This window comes from Macaca thibetana, chromosome 16, assembly GCF_024542745.1.
Source record: "Macaca thibetana thibetana isolate TM-01 chromosome 16, ASM2454274v1, whole genome shotgun sequence".
Taxonomy (NCBI): Eukaryota; Metazoa; Chordata; class Mammalia; order Primates; family Cercopithecidae; genus Macaca; species Macaca thibetana.
Genome location: NC_065593.1, coordinates 17,214,575 through 17,232,654, shown reverse-complemented (window position 1 = coordinate 17,232,654; position 18,080 = coordinate 17,214,575). Strand labels below are relative to the sequence as shown.

General features: G+C 50.4%; 2 protein-coding genes across 3 annotated transcripts in view; one reads left to right on the top strand and one right to left on the bottom strand.

Moving 5' to 3' along the window:
• ZZEF1 (zinc finger ZZ-type and EF-hand domain containing 1) overlaps positions 1-3,120 on the bottom strand; it is a 140,828-nt gene extending 137,708 nt beyond the window's left edge. Inside the window, exon 1 of one of the 2 annotated variants that reach the window (XM_050765152.1) lies at positions 2,634-3,120. In XM_050765152.1, coding sequence (XP_050621109.1) covers positions 2,634-2,987 — 354 coding nt within the window. In that variant the 5' untranslated portion in view covers positions 2,988-3,120. The remainder of the gene's footprint in view (positions 1-2,633) is intronic. The other variant, XM_050765151.1, reaches the window with a different exon arrangement.
• A 62-nt stretch (positions 3,121-3,182) lies between these two features.
• Positions 3,183-17,998, top strand: LOC126939758 (neuferricin). Its single transcript, XM_050765434.1, has 4 exons — positions 3,183-4,083; positions 8,928-9,068; positions 14,917-15,103; positions 17,172-17,998. Exons 1-4 carry the CDS (start codon positions 3,834-3,836, stop codon positions 17,386-17,388), a joined length of 795 nt encoding a protein of 264 aa, XP_050621391.1. The 5' UTR covers positions 3,183-3,833; the 3' UTR covers positions 17,389-17,998.
• Positions 17,999-18,080: the final 82 nt, after the last annotated feature.

Genomic DNA, 18,080 nt, shown 5'->3' with positions numbered 1-18,080 from the left:
CTGTCCCTTGAAAAAGATTTGTCTATCCCTAATACACCATACCAGACTTCTTCCAGATTCTCTGGACTTTGGACCTTTGTGGATACAATTTCCTCTGCCTGAAACGCTGTTACTACCTCCTGTAACACTGTCTGCTTTCAACATTCACCTGTGGCTGAAATGTTAGGTTCTCAGCTAACTCTTGCTTGAGCTCTAGGTGAGGTTAAATACACTTGCTACTTATTCCTTATACCTTCCCTTGGTTAACATTCACCATATCTTACAATTACTGGGTTAATACCTGTCTCTTCCACCACACTACATACTCTTTAAGAGCAAGTATCTGCTTTGTCCACTGTCATCCAAGTGAGTGGCACTCAATATACGCCCAATAAACATTTGCTCAGTGAACAATAATGCCACAACCCCTCAGTGATTTCTGAACCACACCTTGACCTTATGAACTCTACATAAAGTTCTATTTCTGTCAGATCTCATCTCAGAATGTAAACGGTGTTTCTCTCCATTTGCCTTTGCACAAATCTGCAAAGTGCCAACTCCTTGAACAGTTCTGCATGGTTCTTTCCATGACCACTTCATATTCTTATAATACAGATAGATACTAGAGGGAAGGTGCTACATGTATTCTTGGGGAAAAAAAAAAAAAAAAAAAAAAAAAAGGAGATCTTTCACTAACTAATATGACTTTTTTTTTTTTTTTTGAGATAGAGTCTCGCTCTGTGGACCAGGCTGGAGAGCAGCGGGGCGATCTTGGCTCACAGCAACCTCCACCTCCTGGGTTCAAGCGATTCTCCCACCTCAGCCTCCCAAGTAGCTGGGATTACAGGCACCCACCACCAGGCCCAGCTAATTTTTGTATTTTTAGTAGAGATGGGGTTTCACCATGTTGGCCAGGCTGCTCTCGAATTCCTGACCTCAGATGATTCTCCCACCTTGGCCTCCCAAAGTGCTGGGATTACAGGCATGAGCCACCACACCCGGCCATGACTATTACTTTTAAGGGCTGGGATGCCTTAAAGGCTCTTTTTTTTTTTTTTTTTTTTTTTTTTTTTTTGGAGACGGAGTCTCGCTCTGTTGCCCAGGCTGGAGTGCAGTGGCCGGATCTCAGCTCACTGCAAGCTCCGCCTCCCGGGTCTACGCCATTCTCCTGCCTCAGCCTCCCGAGTAGCTGGGACTACAGGCGCCCGCCACCTCGCCCGGCTAGTTTTTTGTATTTTTTAGTAGAGACGGGGTTTCACTGTGTTAGCCAGGATGGTCTCGATCTCCTGACCTCGTGATCCGCCCGTCTCGGCCTCCCAAAGTGCTGGGATTACAGGCTTGAGCCACCGCGCCCGGCCAAAGGCTCTTTTTTCATAAGAAACACACAAACTACATTATCTGAATTCTGGCCATGTACAGGAAGACATTCTTAAAATATTTTAAAAGCCTCTGATTTTCAAGTAAACAGAATCGTTTAAAGGCATTACAAGTACCTGCTGGTTTACTGCTTTATGTACTCACCCTTCGTGGCCACTGAAGATTCTACATGGTTGGCTGACTCATTTTCACAAATTAAGTACCTTTTTTGTCATCCCGTGGAGTTAAAAGAAATAGGATCCCAGGAAGGAGGTAGTGAGACATTAAAAACAAAAAATAGGGTGGGGGTGGGGGGAGAGAGAGCATCAGGAAGAATAGCTAATGGATGCTGAACTTAACACTTGGGTGATGGGATGATCTGTGGAGTAAACCAGCATGGCACAAGTTTACCTATGTAACAAATCTGCAAATCCAAATCCTGCACATGTACGCCTGAATTTAAAATAAAAATTGAAAGAAAGAAAAAAAAAAAAAAAGCAAGAGATCCAGGTGATAGTCTCAGTTTTACTAATGATTCACTGGGTAACCCTGGATCAGTCTTGTCAACTCAAAGTGAAGTACCCAGTAGATAACTCCCAAGATGCCTTCCAAGGAAAATATTTTGTTGCCAAATCAATTTGCTCTTAATGATTTAGCACACCTGATCTTGGTGATTATATAAAGAACCGTATAATTACAAGTATTCACTTGTAATTGCGAAATGACGTAGGAAACCCGGTATTTGCCTATCAGTTTCAGATCCTATGAAAGTTTAAATGAGTCTAACATATAGTTCTTTAAGGGTCTACAAACCAATGTGTATTTTGGGAAAGCTAGTTTTTGCATCAGGAGGATAGGTTTCAGAATGTGAGCCTTTCCAGTACGTTACTACTGTCTTTCCACACTCATTCGGTGCCCACACTGAATTCGGAAGGTGCCGTGTAAAAACGTGGACATGACCACTCCTCCTATCCTCACATCTCTTTTCTCTCCAAACTGTTCTAGAACCTGATAAAAGGTCTCCAGAGAGTAGCGTCCATCAACTGCACAAAGGTCTGCATTACAACATACAGAGACATCTGGGCTTGTCCAGCTCTTCAGAGCAAGGACGGCCTCATGCAGGCTTTCCAGACCTCTCACACAGGACAGAGAGAGACGAAGCAAACGCCTGGTGAAAAGCTGGGAACACCTCATATGGGTCCCCGCGTGGCCTCTCCAAAGCAAATGCCCACCTCTTCCTTTAGTCCCCTGGGGGCGACCGCCCTGCCCCACCCCCGCAGTCGCCTGCCGGCCCTGACCTCCTCGAACTGCTCGCTAGAGCAGCCGGCGCCGCGAGCCTCCAGCAGCTCCCGGAACTGCTCCAGAGTGACAGACTCTTCGCCGCGGCCCAGCCGCTCTTCCAGCCAGCGAAACAACGCGCCGCGATGCCTCGACACCAGCGACTCGCAGGGGGGTGTGGGCAGCAACGCAGCGGCAGCCTCTCGCAGCCTCGCCGGCTCCAGCAGCGCCGCGGCTGGCGGTAGCGCTGGAGCCGCGAGGCCCGGGCCGGGGGTCGTGCCCGAGACCGCGGCCCAGTCCTGGTGTGGGCCCCAGCCCTCGCCCCCGGCAGCTGCCGCTTCGTCTTCACTGCTGTGACTCGGAGCGTTCCCCATGAGGTCTCCGTCTTGGGCGCCCGGCTCTGCAGCCGCCGCCGCCTCCCCGCCTCGACCTGTCAACCTCCGACAGCAGCCGGCGGGCGGGGACGGGGAGGAGACGACGGCGGCGGCTGCGGCTTCCGGCTTCCTGGCCGTCAAGCGACGACTGCTGTCGCAAAGGCGCCGTCACGTAGGTAGCAGGCCTCTACCAACTCACGACAGCTAGGCGGGGAGCACCGCCTCAAAGGGTGCAACCTTGATTTCCCAGAGGACGAGTCTGTCTCAACATCTACGTCATTCCGCAGCCTCTGCTGCCGCCATCTTTGTTGTGGCTGACAACCTGCAAGCCAAGAAGTACGAGAAGAGCCAGGCGCGGGTGGCTCACGCCTGTAATCCCAGCACTTTGGGAGGCCGACACGGGTGGATCACCTGAGGTCAGGAGTTCGAGACCAGCCTGACCAACGTGGTGAACCCGTCTCTACTAAATACAAAATATTAGCCGGGCGTGGTGGCGCGTGCCTGTAGTCTCAGCTACTCGGGAGGCTGAGGCAGGAGAATCGCTTGGACCCGGGAGGCGGAGGTTGCAGTGAGCCGAGATTGCGCCTCTGCACTCCAGCTTGGGCGACAAGAGCTAAAACTCTGTCTCCAAAAAAAAAAAAAAAAAAAAAAAAAAAAAAGTACAAGGAAAAAGTCGCAGTATCGCCAGAGCCAGGAATACAGACAGAGCGAGCTGAGAGGGAGCGCGCGCACGAGCGAGGAGAGCGAGAGCGCGCGCGCCGATGACGTCACTCTCGGCGTCTCCGCCATCTTGGCTGTAGCCAGAGGCGGCAACTCGGGCAGTGCGGTGCGCGTGCGGCCGTATCGATGCCGAGGCTCGGAGGCCGTGGGCTTTTGTTGGGCCTGGCTGTAGCCGCAGCAGCGGTGGTGGCAGCACGGCTTATGGGCTGGTGGGGTCCCCGCGCTGGCTTTCGCCTTTTCATACCGGAGGAGCTGTCTCGCTATCGCGGCGGCCCAGGGGACCCTGGCCTCTACTTGGCGTTGCTCGGCCGCGTCTACGATGTGTCCTCCGGCCGGAGGCACTACGAGCCTGGGTCCCACTATAGCGGCTTCGCAGGTATCAGCGAGGCTGCTCACGCCTTTCCCTCCGCTGGCGCGAGCCGGTAGCCACCTGCGCGTGGTTCGTTCATTATTCATCTATTTCGCCCGCACCCCCCACCCCACCCCACGTCCATCAAACCCGCGCGACGGGCGGTTCCGAGCTGCACCATCCTTCTGGGCTCTCTGGCTCTGGCGGGACTGTGGGCCAGCTCTGTCATTCACCACCGCCCTGCATGACTTATATTGGAGAAACATGTCTTCTCTCTTGGTAACCATTACCCACCGTCGGAAGCCGAGGATACGGGCTGTGTGCCAGACTTCTCAGGGCACAGATAAATGAGATCCCGCCCCGCCTCTACCCTCATAGTTTCCTTACTAATTCCAACCATTTCTTCATTATGCCCGGGTCCGAAATAATCTGTCTTCCCCCCCACCCCTTAGCGTGTTGTTTTCAAGGTTCATCCGTGGTTTATGAGCATGCCTCAATACTTCATTCCTTTATGGCCGTCATATAGTACATTTGGTCTGAGTCATTCCTGCTTCTAGTACAGATGCACCTGTTTACTTTCCTTAGAAAAGATTATGAGGTTAGGGCACAGGAAAGGGGTCCAGTACCCTTTACAGTCCTTCATATGTAGAACAAAGCTGTACATATGTTAGGCCTCAAGGAACATTTGTCAAATTAAGTTTATGCTGGTGTCCCTGTTTTACAGCTGAGGGGATTAAAAGGATGTGATTTGCCTAAAACCCTCACACCTGAGTACTGACAGAACATGGACTTGGACCCCCAGCCTAGTGCTTTTTTACAGATGTTGCCTTGCCAGCCAGCGGGACTGACCTCCAAAATTTAAAAAGAAAAAAAGTGCAGGGCAGGCCTAAGATCAGCTACTAGGCTGATATTAAAGAAGCATTTTCCACTTGTCATTATCTTAGGGGAGTTGGGAAGCTCCCTCTAAAACTTAAAATACAAGCCCTTTCCCTCTGTCTAGGGAAATACAAGGGTTGACAGAAAAGGAATGAAGTCCAGTTGGTCTCGCAAAGCCCCTGAGATAGTCCAGTAGGGGAAGGGACTTACTCAGGGCTACACAGTGAGTTAGAAGCAGAGCTGGGACTGGAATCAAAGTGAAGGCAGTTTTCGTTGCGCTGCCCTATCCCGTGCTGTTGGAGATGTCGTTGGATGTTTGCACAAGTGTGGGCATAAAACCTTTGATTTCTGGAGTGCTTTTTCTTTTTTTTTTTTTTTTTTTTTGAGATGGAGTCTCGCTCTTGTCACCCAGGCTGGAGTGCAGTGGCGTGATCTCGGCTCACTGCAACCTCCGCCTTCCAGGCTCAAGCGATCCTCCCACTTCAGCCTGCCAAGTAGCTGGGACCATAGGTGTGCACCACCATGCCCAGCTAATTTTTGTATTTTTTGTAGAGATAAGTTGTCACCATGTTGGCCAGGCTGGTCTTCAACTCCGGAGCTCAAGTGCTCCACCGGTCTCAGCCTCCCAAAGTGCTGCGATTACAGGTGTAAGCCACTGCACCCAGCCTTTTTGTTTGTTTGTCCAGGCTGAAGTGCGGTGGTGCCATCTTGGCTCACTGCAACCTCCGCCTCCTGAATTCAATGTTCTTGTGCCCCACCCTCCCGAGGAGCTGGGATTACAGGTGTGCGCCACCACGTCTGGCTGATTTTTGTATTTTTAGTAGAGATGGAGTTTCGCCATCTTGGCCAGGCTGGACTGGAAATCCTGGCCTCAAGTGATCCACCTGCCTCGATCTCCCACAGTGCTGGGATTACAGGTGTTAGCCAAAATTCAGTGCTGTTTGTTTGTTTTGAGACGGAGTCTTACTCTGTTGCCCAGGCTGGAGTGCAGGGGTGCAATCTTGGCTCACTGCAAGCTCCGCCTCCCAGGTTCATGCCATTCTCCTGCCTCAGCCTCCCCAGTAACTGGGACTACAGGTGCCCGCCACCATGCCCAGCTAATTTTTTGTATTTTTAGTAGAGATGGGGTTTCACCGTGTTAGCTAGGTTGGTGTGGATCTCCTGACCTCGTGATCCGCCCGCCTCGGCCTCCCAAAGTGCTGGGATTATAGGTGTGAGCCACCGCGCCCGGCCCAGTGTTTTTTTTTTTTTTTTAATATAACCAGAAACTTGTAAAAATGTCACCACTAATTCTAGAACATTTTCATCACCCCAGAAAGAAAACTTCTTATCTATTAGCAGTCACTCCTCATTCCTTCCTTTGCCAACCACTATCTACTTTTTTTTTCTGTCGATTGGCCTATTCTGGGCATTTCATGGAGTCATACATGTGGCGTTTTGTGTCTGGTTTCTTTCACTTAGCATAATGTTTTCAGGGTTCATCCATGGTGTATCAGCATGTAGCAGCAGTACTTTATTCCTTTATGACTGAATAATAATCTATAGATATTATAATTCTAATAATACGGATATACCACATTTTATCAGTTGATGGATTTTTGGTTTCTTTCTACCTTTTTGCCTGTTACAAATAATGCTGCTATGAACATTCATGTACAAATGTTTGTGTGAGCTGGGCACAGTGGTGTGTGCCTGTAGTCTCAGCTCCTTGGGAGGCAGAGGCAGGAGACTCGCTTGAACCACAGAGGCAGATGTTGCAGTGAGCATTTCTGCACTCCAGCCTGGGTGACAGAGCGAGACTCTGTCTCAAAAAAAAAAAAATTAGCTGGGCATGGTGGCACATGCCTGTAATCCCAGCTACTCAGGAGACTGAGGCAGGAGAATCACTTGAACCCGGGAGGCAGAGGTTGCAGTGAGCTGAGATTGTACCATTGCACTCCATTCTGGGTAACAAGAGCAAAACTCTGTCTCCAAAAAAAAAAAAAAGGAACGTGGCAAGGCAGCGTTGGTGGCAGCTGGTGCAGGAATTTGGACATTCTCGTAGAGCAGAGGGAAGCCTCTGAGGATTCTTTGGCAGGAGAATGACATGATCAGTTTATGTTTAAAATATCATTTGAGTGTGGTATGAAGAGCAGATTAGTGGGGCAAGAATGAATGTGGGGAGGTCTCCCTCAGGGTTTACTGTAGTAGTTCAGGTGAGAGAGGATGGCAGCCTGGGCTTGCTTAGATGTGGGTGGAGACAGGTAGACTGACACAAGAACACTACTTAGGAAGAAAATAACAGGACTTGGAGACTGGATGTGACATGAAGGGAGTGTTAGGAACTGCAGGCTGGGCACAGTGGCTCATGCCTCTAATGCCAACACTTTGGGAGGGCAAGGTGGGAACATTACCTCAGGTCAGGAGTTCAAGACCAGCCTGGCCAATGTGGCGAAACCCCCCCTCTCTGCTAAAAATACAAAAATTAGCTGTTCGTGGTGGCGGGCACCTGTAGTCCCAGCTACTCGGGAGGCTGAGGCAGGAGACTGGCTTGAACCTGGGAGGTGAAGGTTGCACTGAGCTGCGATTGCGCCATTGCAGTCCAGCCTGGGCGACAGAATGAGACTCGGTCTCAAAAAAAAAAAAAACTGCATTCCCCAGGCTCGGTGCAGTGGCTCACACCTGTAATCCCAGCACTTTGGGAGGCCAAGGCAGGCAGGTCACCTGAGGTCAGGAGTTCCACACCAGCCTGACCAACATGATGAAACCCCATCTCTACTAAAGATACAGAAAATAGCCAGGCATGTTGGCGTGTGCCTGTAGTCCCAGCTACTCGGGAGGCTGAGGCAGGCAAATTGCTTGAACCCGTGAGGCAGAGGTTGCAGTGAGCCAAGATTGTGCCTTTGCACTCCAGCCTGGGCGACAAGAGTGAAATTCTGTCTCACGCACACACAAAAAGAACTGCATTCCTGGGTTGAGCAACTGTTTGGCATTTACTGAGACAGGCAGTACTGCAGTAGATACAGGTTTCCTGGCTGTGAGGGTGCCGATAATCATGAGTTCAATGTGGACTTTTTTTTTTTTTTTTTTTTTTTTAAGAGAGATGGGGTCTCACCCTGTCACCCAGGCTGGAGTGCAGTGGTGTGGTCATAGCAGTCCTCCTTATTTGGCTTCTTGAGGAGCTGGGATTATGAGCATGAGCCACCATGCCCAGCCAGTGTGAACATTTTGATCTTGTGATGTCTGTGAGACATCTAAGTGGTGTTGGATATACAGGTGTGAGCCTTGGGAGACATCTGAGCTGAAGATACAGATGTGGCTATCTTTGCCTGTACATGGGCTTTGAAACCACAGGTGTGGATAAGATTGTCAAGTGTGGCGGTGTGGATGGTAATTGACCCCTAAGGCTGGTAGACAATGAGGAACTGAAGAAGTAGGAGGAAAACCAGGCCAAGGGAAGCAGTCAGCTGTGTTAAATATCGCCGAAGGTAAATGAAAGAATGTGATCAATGCCAAAGAGATGTGTGTCCAAGGTGTAGGAGCATCTGTCACAGAGGAGGTGGTGGGACCCCATTTCCTGGGGATGAGGAGTGGGGCTTGTCAAGAGACGTTTCTCAGAAAACAGATTCTTGCCGGGTGCGGTGGCTCACACCTGTAGTCCCAGCACTTTGGGAGGCCGAGGTGGGCGGATCACCTGAGGTCAGAACCAGCCTGGCCACCATGGTGAAACCCCATCTCTACTAAAAACATATAAAAAGTAGCTGGGCATAGTGGTGGGCACCTGTAATCCCAGCTACTCTGGAGGCTGAGGCAAGAGAATCACTTGAAAGTGATTCTTTCACAGAAGGTGGAGGTTGCAGTGGGCTGAGATCATGCCACTGCACGCCTGAGCAACAGAGCGAGACTCTGTCTCAAAAAAAAAAAAAAACACAAAGAAAAGAAAAGAAAATAGATTCTTGAGTGGGGACAGTGTCAGTCATTTACAACTGGATCTGATGGAAACTTCTCTCTTTCAGGCCGAGATGCATCCAGAGCATTTGTGACTGGGGACTATTCTGAAGCAGGCCTTGTGGATGATATATCTGATTTGTCATCTTCTGAGATGCTGACACTTCAACATTGGCTTTCATTCTATGAGAAGAATTACGTATGTGTTGGTAAGTAGTCCACAGGTCACACGTTTCATTTGATCGTCTGCAATGTTTTTAGGGGGCTGAGATTTTTTAGGGACTGGGCTCTAGGTTAAAATCTGAAAAACAGCCATGGATTTGTTTTACTTCAAATTCTGGTTGTTAGAATAGGGATGAGACGCCCAGAAGGAGATGGATGGGCACCTGTTTCTGCCCCTCTTAGTCTTGGGAGAGGATTACTAAGCTGTTTGCTTTGGCCTCAGTTTCAGCACAGCCAGTGATTGCTTGCACCATCCTTGAACAACCAGCTCCAAAAGGGCAGCTTCCCCGTCTCACTGTGCTGTATGCATCAGGCTTCAGCACACAGCCAGAAAGGCTTGAAGCCTAAATTTATGTTTCCACAAATCCCCTTTGATGTGGTCCTCTAGGAGGAGACAAACTTCCTGAGTGAGCTGTCTCCCAGGTGGTAGTGATGTCAATCAAACCACTGTGTAGGGTACTGCACTTGCTACTTACCGGTGCTACGTGAGGGACTTGTTTCTCAAATGAAAACACACCAAACTGTGTTCTGAAGCAGTGTTAAAGACTCTGAACACTAGGCCAGGCGCGGTGGCTCACGCCTGTAATCCCAGCACTTTGGGAGGCCGAGGCGGGCGGATCACTTGAGGTCAGGAGTTCAAGACCAGCCTGGCCAACATGGTGAAACCCTGTCTCTACTAAAAAATTAAAAAAATTACCCAGGCGTGGTGGCGCACGCCTGTAGTCCCAGCTACTCAGGAGGCTGAGGCAGGAGAATCGCTTGAACCCAGGAGGCGGAGGTTGCAGTGAGCCGAGATCGCACCACTGCACTCCAGCCTCAATGAAAGACACTAAACACTAGATTGCTTCACAAGTACGGACATGTGGGATGGTTGTAGCCCTTTCTCCCATCTGTCTGCAGCCCCCGCCTCTCACAAGTCCTACTTGGACACGACTGGCTTCCTGAGGAACACCAGTGTCACTCTACCATCGAAACAGGGCTAACTTGGAAGAATTCTTTCCTTAATGCCTCTGAATTTCTGCTTCTGTCATCACTGCTTGAGTTACCTTTTCTGAGAACCCTGGCATTTTTATTAACACCTCGGCTCCCGCCACATCCAATCAGTCAAGGCTTTTTCATGATATCTAAAGTTTGTGTCTGTCCATTGTGGGCCTCTGCAGCACGCCGTCCTTCATTTTCCCAGTCTGCCCAAGATCAGTCTTGAGACCACAGCCCTGTCTACCATTGAAAGCACTGACCTCTACTCACCTGCACTTCAGAGGGCTGGCTTCTTCCCTTTCTCAATGAAGTTGCCAAACCGAGGTTGAAACATTACTGGGTTAATAAAGAAAAGAAAACCCAATAGAAAAGAATGAGAGCCAGAAGCGGTGGCTCACGCTTGTAATCCTAACACTTTGGGAGTCCGAGGCAGGCAGATCACCTGAGGTCAGGAGTTCAAGACCAGCTTGGCTAACATGGTGAAACCTCATCTCTACTAAAATACAAAAATTAGCCAGGTGTGGTGGCGGGTGCCTGTAACCCCAGCTACTCAGGAGGCTGAGACAGGAGAATTGCTTGAACCCGGAAGACGGAGGTTGCAGTGAGCCAAGATTGCACCACTGCACTCCAGCCTGGGTGGCTGAATGAGACTCCGTCTCAAAAAAAAAAAAGAAGAAAAAGAATAAGAATGGAGTCCAGACTGGTAGCTCATGCCTGTAATCCCAGCACTTTGGGAGGCCGAGGTGGTTGGATTGGTTGAGGTCAGGAGTTCAAGACCAGCCTGACCAACATGGCAAAACCATGTCTCTACTAAAAATACAAAAAATTAGCAGGGTGTGGTGGCACACGCCTGTAATCCCAGCTACTCTGGAGGCTGAAGCATGAGAATCACTTGAACCTGGAAGGCAGAGGTCACAATAAGCCGAGATCACGTCACTGCATTCCACCCTGGGTGACGGAGTGAGACCTTGTCTCAAAAAACAAAAAAACAAAACACAAAAAAAAACCAAAAAACAGAGTCCTGTAAATGGGCAAAGAATGCCAGGCCAAATCCTTCATACTAAGATTTGGGAGCACACTAGAAGTGTTCCAGATGTGTTTGGTGTGGCAGGTGAACTGTTCTTGTCTGAATGATGTAAAATGTGTTGAGGATGGGGTGGGGCACGTGGTGGGAAATGCCTCAGAAGGATTTTAGTTGATGTCAGGATCTTATTGAATACCTACTCTTCATAAGTTAAGGTTTAGATCTCAGGGGGACTAGAGATGAATTGAGTCCAGTTCCTGCCCCTGTTAGCTCATTCTGTAGGATAGGGGCCATATTAGGCTCTTTCAGGTTACCAGTAACCCTGAGGATACATCAGTGGATGAAGGTTTATTGTAAGGGTATATACTGAAGTGAGGGCAGCCAGGAAGCCATCTTGGCAGCCAACATGGCCAGGCCTCAAGCGAAAACAAGATGGCCTTGGTTATGCTGTGGATACAGGATTGGCTTGGAGATGCAGCCACTGGTGATCACCATTCTCATGACACAGCTTCTAGAACTCCTCCTCTGTTGCCTCTGCTACTACTGTCCTCTCTTTGGGTCTCATGTCAGAAACTCAACCAAGACAGGCTTGTCACCATATAACACAGACACCCCAAACCCCATAGTGGGAAATTCTGTGCTAGGCCAACTCATAGACTGCAGGCCTGTGATTTGGGCCCTGATTCCTTTCTTCATTCATCTAATAAGTATTTAAAAGGAATGCTCTATGCTAAGCTGTTTTATTTATTTATTTGTATATTTTTTGAGATTGAGTTTTGCTCTGTCATCCAGACTGGAGTGCAGTGGCGCGATTTTGGCTCACTGCAACCTCCCACTCCTGGGTTCAAGCAATTCTCCTGCCTCAGCCTCCCGGGTAGCTGGGATTATAGGTATGCGCCACCACGCCCGGCAAATTTTTGTTATTTTTCGTAAAGACTGGGTTTCACCATGTTGGCCAGGCTGGTCTTGATCTCCTGACCTCAAGTGATCTGCCCGGCTCAGCTTCCCAAAGTGCTGGGATTCCAGACGTGAGCCACCGCACTGGGCGCTAGCTGTTCTGAGCACTGGGCCTCACTAGTATAGAGAGGTATCATAAGCAAGTAAACAGATTGAACAACTCCAGATAGGACCACGCGCCAGACTGTGATGCGACGCATGTTCGGGAATTCTGGCTCCTTTAGAGCAGGTGCTTAGGGCTGGCTTCTTGGAGAAAAGGACCGTTAAGCTGAGACTGGGCAGGTGAGTGGGAGGCAGCCACACCGAGACCTGAGGAGAGTGTCCCGGGTCAGGGAAGAGCAGTGCCGAAGGTGGGGAGTGGGGAAGCACGGCCAAGACACAGAAAGGAAGCCCGTGTGCTGGAGCCCCCAGTGAACGAGGGGGGACGTAGCTTGTAAGAGGCTGAAGAAGCAAATCAGTTAAATGGTTACAGGGCCTTAGAAGCCTTGATAAGAAATTTGCATTTTTGTCTGTCTGCTTTAGGAAGCCATTGAAGGGTTTTCCTCAGGCGTCGGAGTGCCACGGTATGTTTGGAAAAGATCCCCTAGTTGTTTTACGGACAGAGGGCTCTAGGAGGGCATGAGCTGAGGCACAGAGAGCAGTTAGGTAGGCCAGTGCTACGGTCCGTGCTTTGGAGGAGGGTGATGGCAGTGGGAATGGAAAGGAGTCAACAGAATCAGGAGGTAGGACTGACAAGGTTTTCTGATGGATCAGACAGCAAGGAAGGGAGCATGATGTGGATGTAGAGGAGGAGAAGTCAGGCTCCTAGTCCAGGCTCCTAGTCCGGGTCACAGGCTAGAGGCAACATGGATTTGGGAAAGTCAGGGAGGGCGTTGGACTTGAGAGATGAGCTGAGTCTCAGATGCGCTGAACATATGCGCCACTAGAATCGAACGTAAAGCTAGTTCTTAGGGGTTGCTCCCTCCTCGGTCGCACCTCCCTCAAGTGCTTCCTTTCTGCTTCTCTCGCCTTGTGGCAGGTGCTGCCTCTGAAGGCCATTTGTACCTCAGGACTGGGCTACGTTAGGACCCTGCACTGAGAACTGACCTGTTTTTCCTTCTGGCCTGTAGGCTGGGGGACCACTTGCTGGCTGCTGCCATAGCTTAGACTTCTACAAATTCTTTTTTTTTTTTTTTGAGACGGAGTCTCGCTGTGTCTCCCAGGCTGGAGTGCAGTGGCGTGATCTCGGCTCACTGCAAGCTCCGCCTCCTGGGTTCACGCCATTCTCCCGCCTCAGCCTCCCAAGTAGCTGAGACTACAGGCGCCCGCCACCACGCCCGGCTAGTTTTTTTTTGTATTTTTAGTAGAGACGGGGTTTCACCATGTTAGCCAGGATAGTCTCGATCTCCTGACCTCGTGATCCACCCGCCTCGGCCTCCCAAAGTGCTGGGATTACAGGCTTGAGCCACCGCGCCCGGCCTGACTTCTACAAATTCTGACAGGCACTTTAAAGCCGGGCACAGTGTGGCTCACACCTGCACCCCCATCTACTCAAGAAGCTGAGGTGGGAGGATTGCTTGAGCCCAGAAGTTCAAGGTATAATGAGCTATGTTCATGCCTGTGAATAGCCACTCCACTCCAGCCTGAGCAATAGAGCAAGACTCATCTATAAGGAAACATCTGGATAGGCATTTTAAAGGAAAACCAGTTTTTACTCACTCACGTCCCCTGAGGGACACAGCCAAAAGAGAGCAATGGAGGGGAGAGCATGGGCTTAGAGCCACATTAATTCACTAGCTTTGTAGACCACCCCAAGTTATTTAGCTTGCCAGTCTCTCCTACAAATAAGAAAACAATTATTTCTCTCATAGGTTTGTTGGGAGGAGTAAAAAAATATTGGTTGCCAGGAGCAGTGGTTCACGCCTGTAATCCCAGCACTTTGGGAGGCCTAGGCAGGTGGATCACCTGAGGTCGGGAGTTCGAGACCAGCCTGGCCAACATGGAGAAACCTGTCTCTACTAAAAATACAAAAAAGTAGCTGGGCATGGTGGCACATGCCTGTAATCCCAGCTACTCAGGAGGCTGAGGCAGGAGAATCGCTTGAACCCGGGAGGCAGAGGTTGTGGTAAGCTGAGCGTGCGCCATTGCACTCCAGCCTGGGCAACAAGAACGAAATTCCGTCTCAAAAAAAAAAATACATATATACACACACACACACACACACACACACACATATATATATACACATAGGTAAATACACATATATACATATATGTAAAATAAAGTGCTAGGATACTGTCAGACATTGAGTTCAATAAATGATCTGTATAAAGCAAAATAATTTGATGTTGGAGAAAATGGAGCTGCAGAAATATTAGCCTGCCTGGGCACAGTGGCTCATGCCTGTAATCCCAGCACTTTGAGAGGCTGAGGTGGGAGGATTACTTGAGCCCAGGAGTTCAAGACTAGCCTGGTCAACAGAGTGAGACCCCCTCTCTATTATAATAAACATGTTAGCCAATAAGCCATTCATTCATCAAACATTAGTTGAATACCCACTGTGTGCTCTAAATACACTGAAGCATCGAGAAATGAATCACGCACGGTTCTGCCCTCAGGGAAGCATTGTCTGGAAGTGAGAAAGATTTGATAGTTTCTGTAATAAAGGACTCTACAGCTAGAACAGGCATGCAGTTATGTGGGGTTTTCTAGGATGTTGAGAGGTTGGTATGCAAGGCACCGGAGTCCCTGCAGTAGAAGTTCTTAATAAACGCACACCAGCAGGACTGAAGTCAGAAACCCTGGGAACTTGTGCCTTCCCACCCCTGCCTCAGCAGTTAAGTATCTATTCACTGTCACCCTCTCTCTCACTCATATCTGCCTTCCTGTCATCACAGGAAGGGTGATAGGACGCTTCTACGGAGAGGATGGGCTGCCTACCCCGGCACTGACCCAGGTGGAAGCCACGATCACCAGAGGCTTGGAGGCAAACAAACTAGAGCTGCAAGAGAAGCAGACGTTCCCGCCGTGCAACGCGGAGTGGAGCTCAGCCAGGGGCAGTCGGCTCTGGTGCTCCCAGAAGAGGTAAGCAGGCTCCCCTTCTGCTCCTTTCGGCCTGTCCCAAATCCAGCTCCTAGGCCATCCTGCCTGCGGCATTCAGGGAATTCAGGGAATTGACTGTTAACCCCTGCTTTTTCAAAATACTGAGAACAATTCTCAACCTTGGCTGCATATTAGATCTTCTCGGGAACTGCCAAAATTATGGATGGTCAGACCTCACTCCACTCAACTGAATGGGTTGAGACTTGGACTTGAGGCCTGGGCATCTTTTTATTTTTCCCAAATTCTCCAAAGATCCTGCTGACACAACCTCGGCCCGGGAATGAGAAGGCACAAGCAGGATTTCTTGCTTTCTTTGGCCTGTTCCGCCATCCACTGGCTCTGGTTTCCTGTTTGCCAGCACAAATCATACCTCTCTATAGGAGAGAGGGACGAGGAGGTGGGGAGGGTACATGCAGTGATGGCTTCAACTGCTGTCTTAAAAACAAGGTGAGCCAGGCGTGGTAGAACACCTGTGGTCCTGGCTACTTGGGAGACTGAGGCAGGCAGGTCTCTTGAGCTCAGGAGTTGGAGTCCAGCCTGGGCAACATAACAAAAAAACAGTAACAAACAAACAAAAAAACTACTGCAAATTCGGAGTTCTCAGCCTTAAATGAGGGGAGCACGGGCAAAGGTAGCAGGAAGGAAAGCTCCTTCCTTCCTGGCCACTAGCTTTGAGGAGACAGCTTCTCCAGTGTCATCATCTCAAGAAGGAGGGGACTGTGAGAACCTGGCCTGCTCACTTTATGGAGAGAAGCCAAGATAGGCGTGGGCCTTCCTGTGACACAGGTCTGAATGCAGGTGGCCTCAGAGGGCCCTGGTCCCCCGGAGGAGACTCCAGGAGGCCTGCATGCATTCAGATGCTTGACTTTGCTCCCTTGGGACCCGCCTCCTTTTCCCTCCCCATAGCCCTCCCTTCTGTCTGCTGAACCTCTTCTTGCTTTCATGACTGAGTAATTCAGGATCTGCCTTCCCCACAAAACCCTTCCAGGGCACCCTAGTGAACTGAGGGGCCTTATCCCTGTGCCTCAGCTCAGTTTGTTGTTTTCTGTTCACCTGTGTGCATCTCCCATTACACTGAGAGGAACAAGCACTGAAGGCAGGGACGAGGTGTGGAGTAAGGATCCCCAGTGATGGGATGGAGGCTGGGTGGAAGAGGGAGGCATTTGGGTGACAGCCTTATTTGTGGTAAGCTAGAAGTAGGATGTTTTCTCACTGGGTGGCAGTTTCTCTGACAGGAGGCACCGGAAACTGTCTGAGGCATCAGTTCCAAGAACCTCAGTTTCTTTTTTGCAAGGCCTGTGAGTCCATCAGAGACTGAACCCGGTACCCTGAGATGGGCTAGGTCCCTCTGCCCAAGATAGGAGGTTGCTCAGGTTATGTTGGGCCAGAGCTGAATCCTCCATGTCTGAAGCCTGGTGCCACCAAGGACTGGACCTGTGGGGGACAGGACAGCTTGCAGCTACATCCTATGCCAAGGGCTTCCCAGAGAAGGCCAACCCAGGCGACCAAGGGCCAGTGGCCAATTGCCCACCCCCACCCAAGTGCCCCAGAGAAGAAGGTGAAGACCCTGGCCTGCACTGGGTTGTAGTGGGGGAAGGAAGAGGACGGTCACACCCAGACACTGCTTCTGAGAAACTCACAGGCCAGCAGGGGAAGCCCTTTCACAGCTGTTGCCACCAGTGCAGGAACGTGGTGCTGCCTCCTAAGAAGGGGCAGGGCAGGAGCTGGGGAGCACAGTGAAAGGAACCATGGACTGTGCCCTTGGCCTGGGGAAGGCGGTGGTGGCCCTGCAGGGTAAGCTGGAGGAAGTCAGGGGAGAGCATGAAGGCTCAGGGGCTGAACGCTGTAGCCTGTGCCTGCTGCCTTGGGAAACACTCTGGTGGGCTTCTGCTTTTCCTACGGCCTGGCCCACTGCTTCCTGCCCTCCCCTTCCCAGAGGCCCACTGCTTCCTGCCCTCCCCTTCCCAGAGGCCCACTGCTTCCTGCCCTCCCCTTCCCAGAGACTCGCGAGTTCTCACACTGAAGAAATCCTCTTTCTGTCTGTCCTTAGTGGAGGCGTGAGCAGAGACTGGATCGGTGTCCCCAGGAAGCTATATAAGCCAGGTGCTAAGGAGCCCCGCTGCGTGTGTGTGAGAACCACTGGCCCCCCTAGTGACCAGATGCCGGACAACCCACCACACAGAAATCGTGGGGACCTGGATCACCCAAACTTGGCGGAGTACACAGGCTGCCCACCTCTGGCCATCACATGCTCCTTCCCACTCTAGCTGTAGCCTTTTCTGTCGATAACACACAGAGAGCTCTGCCGAGAACCTGAGTAGGCCCTTGACACTTGTGTGCCCTGGGATGCCCCCTGGCACAAATCAGGAGGGTCTGGAAGGACTCTGGCTATATTCTGCAAATGTGGCTCATGCCCCTCACTGTGGCTCAGCGTTGTGGTGCCTGAGGGACAGCCGGCCACCTGCCCAGTACTGGTCAGCGTTTCACCACTATTCCCCTTGACCTACTGGCCATCTTCCTCAGAGCCCTCAGATACCAGTGGGCGCAAATATGACCAACTCCATTTCCACTTGAATTTACAACCAAAAGCCTGCTGGGTTGGTTACAGCTGGGCCAACACAGTAAGAGGCAATAACAAATTAGCATGGGTTGATTCTGGACTTGGAAAAGCTTTTGCTTGTATGGATACGGCAAATCCAGATGTCTCTGAACAAAGCAACAATTTAAAGCAACGACATTTTCTCTCCTTTAAGCACTTAAAATCAGGTGTGGTGTGTTTTCAAAGGCAGAAGTCTGCATTTTGAGCAAAAGGTGGTTTCCCAGCTCTTACAAGGTAACTGGTTAGCATGACATTAAAGTTTGGGCAGGGCTGCAAACGTAAGGGGGCTGGGCTTGCTGCTTGTCCAGTGGTTTGTATTTCCAGGGTCATCTGTAAGCCCTACACTTGGCAAATGTCGTA

Coding starts and splice junctions, on each gene's coding strand:
- LOC126939758 (XM_050765434.1), top strand. CDS start 3,834: ATGCCGAGGCTCGGAGGCCGTGGGCTTTTGTTGGGCCTGGCTGTAGCC. Junction 4,084..8,927: donor CCACTATAGCGGCTTCGCAG/GTATCAGCGAGG, acceptor TCTCTCTTTCAG/GCCGAGATGCATCCAGAGCA. Junction 9,069..14,916: donor GAAGAATTACGTATGTGTTG/GTAAGTAGTCCA, acceptor CTGTCATCACAG/GAAGGGTGATAGGACGCTTC.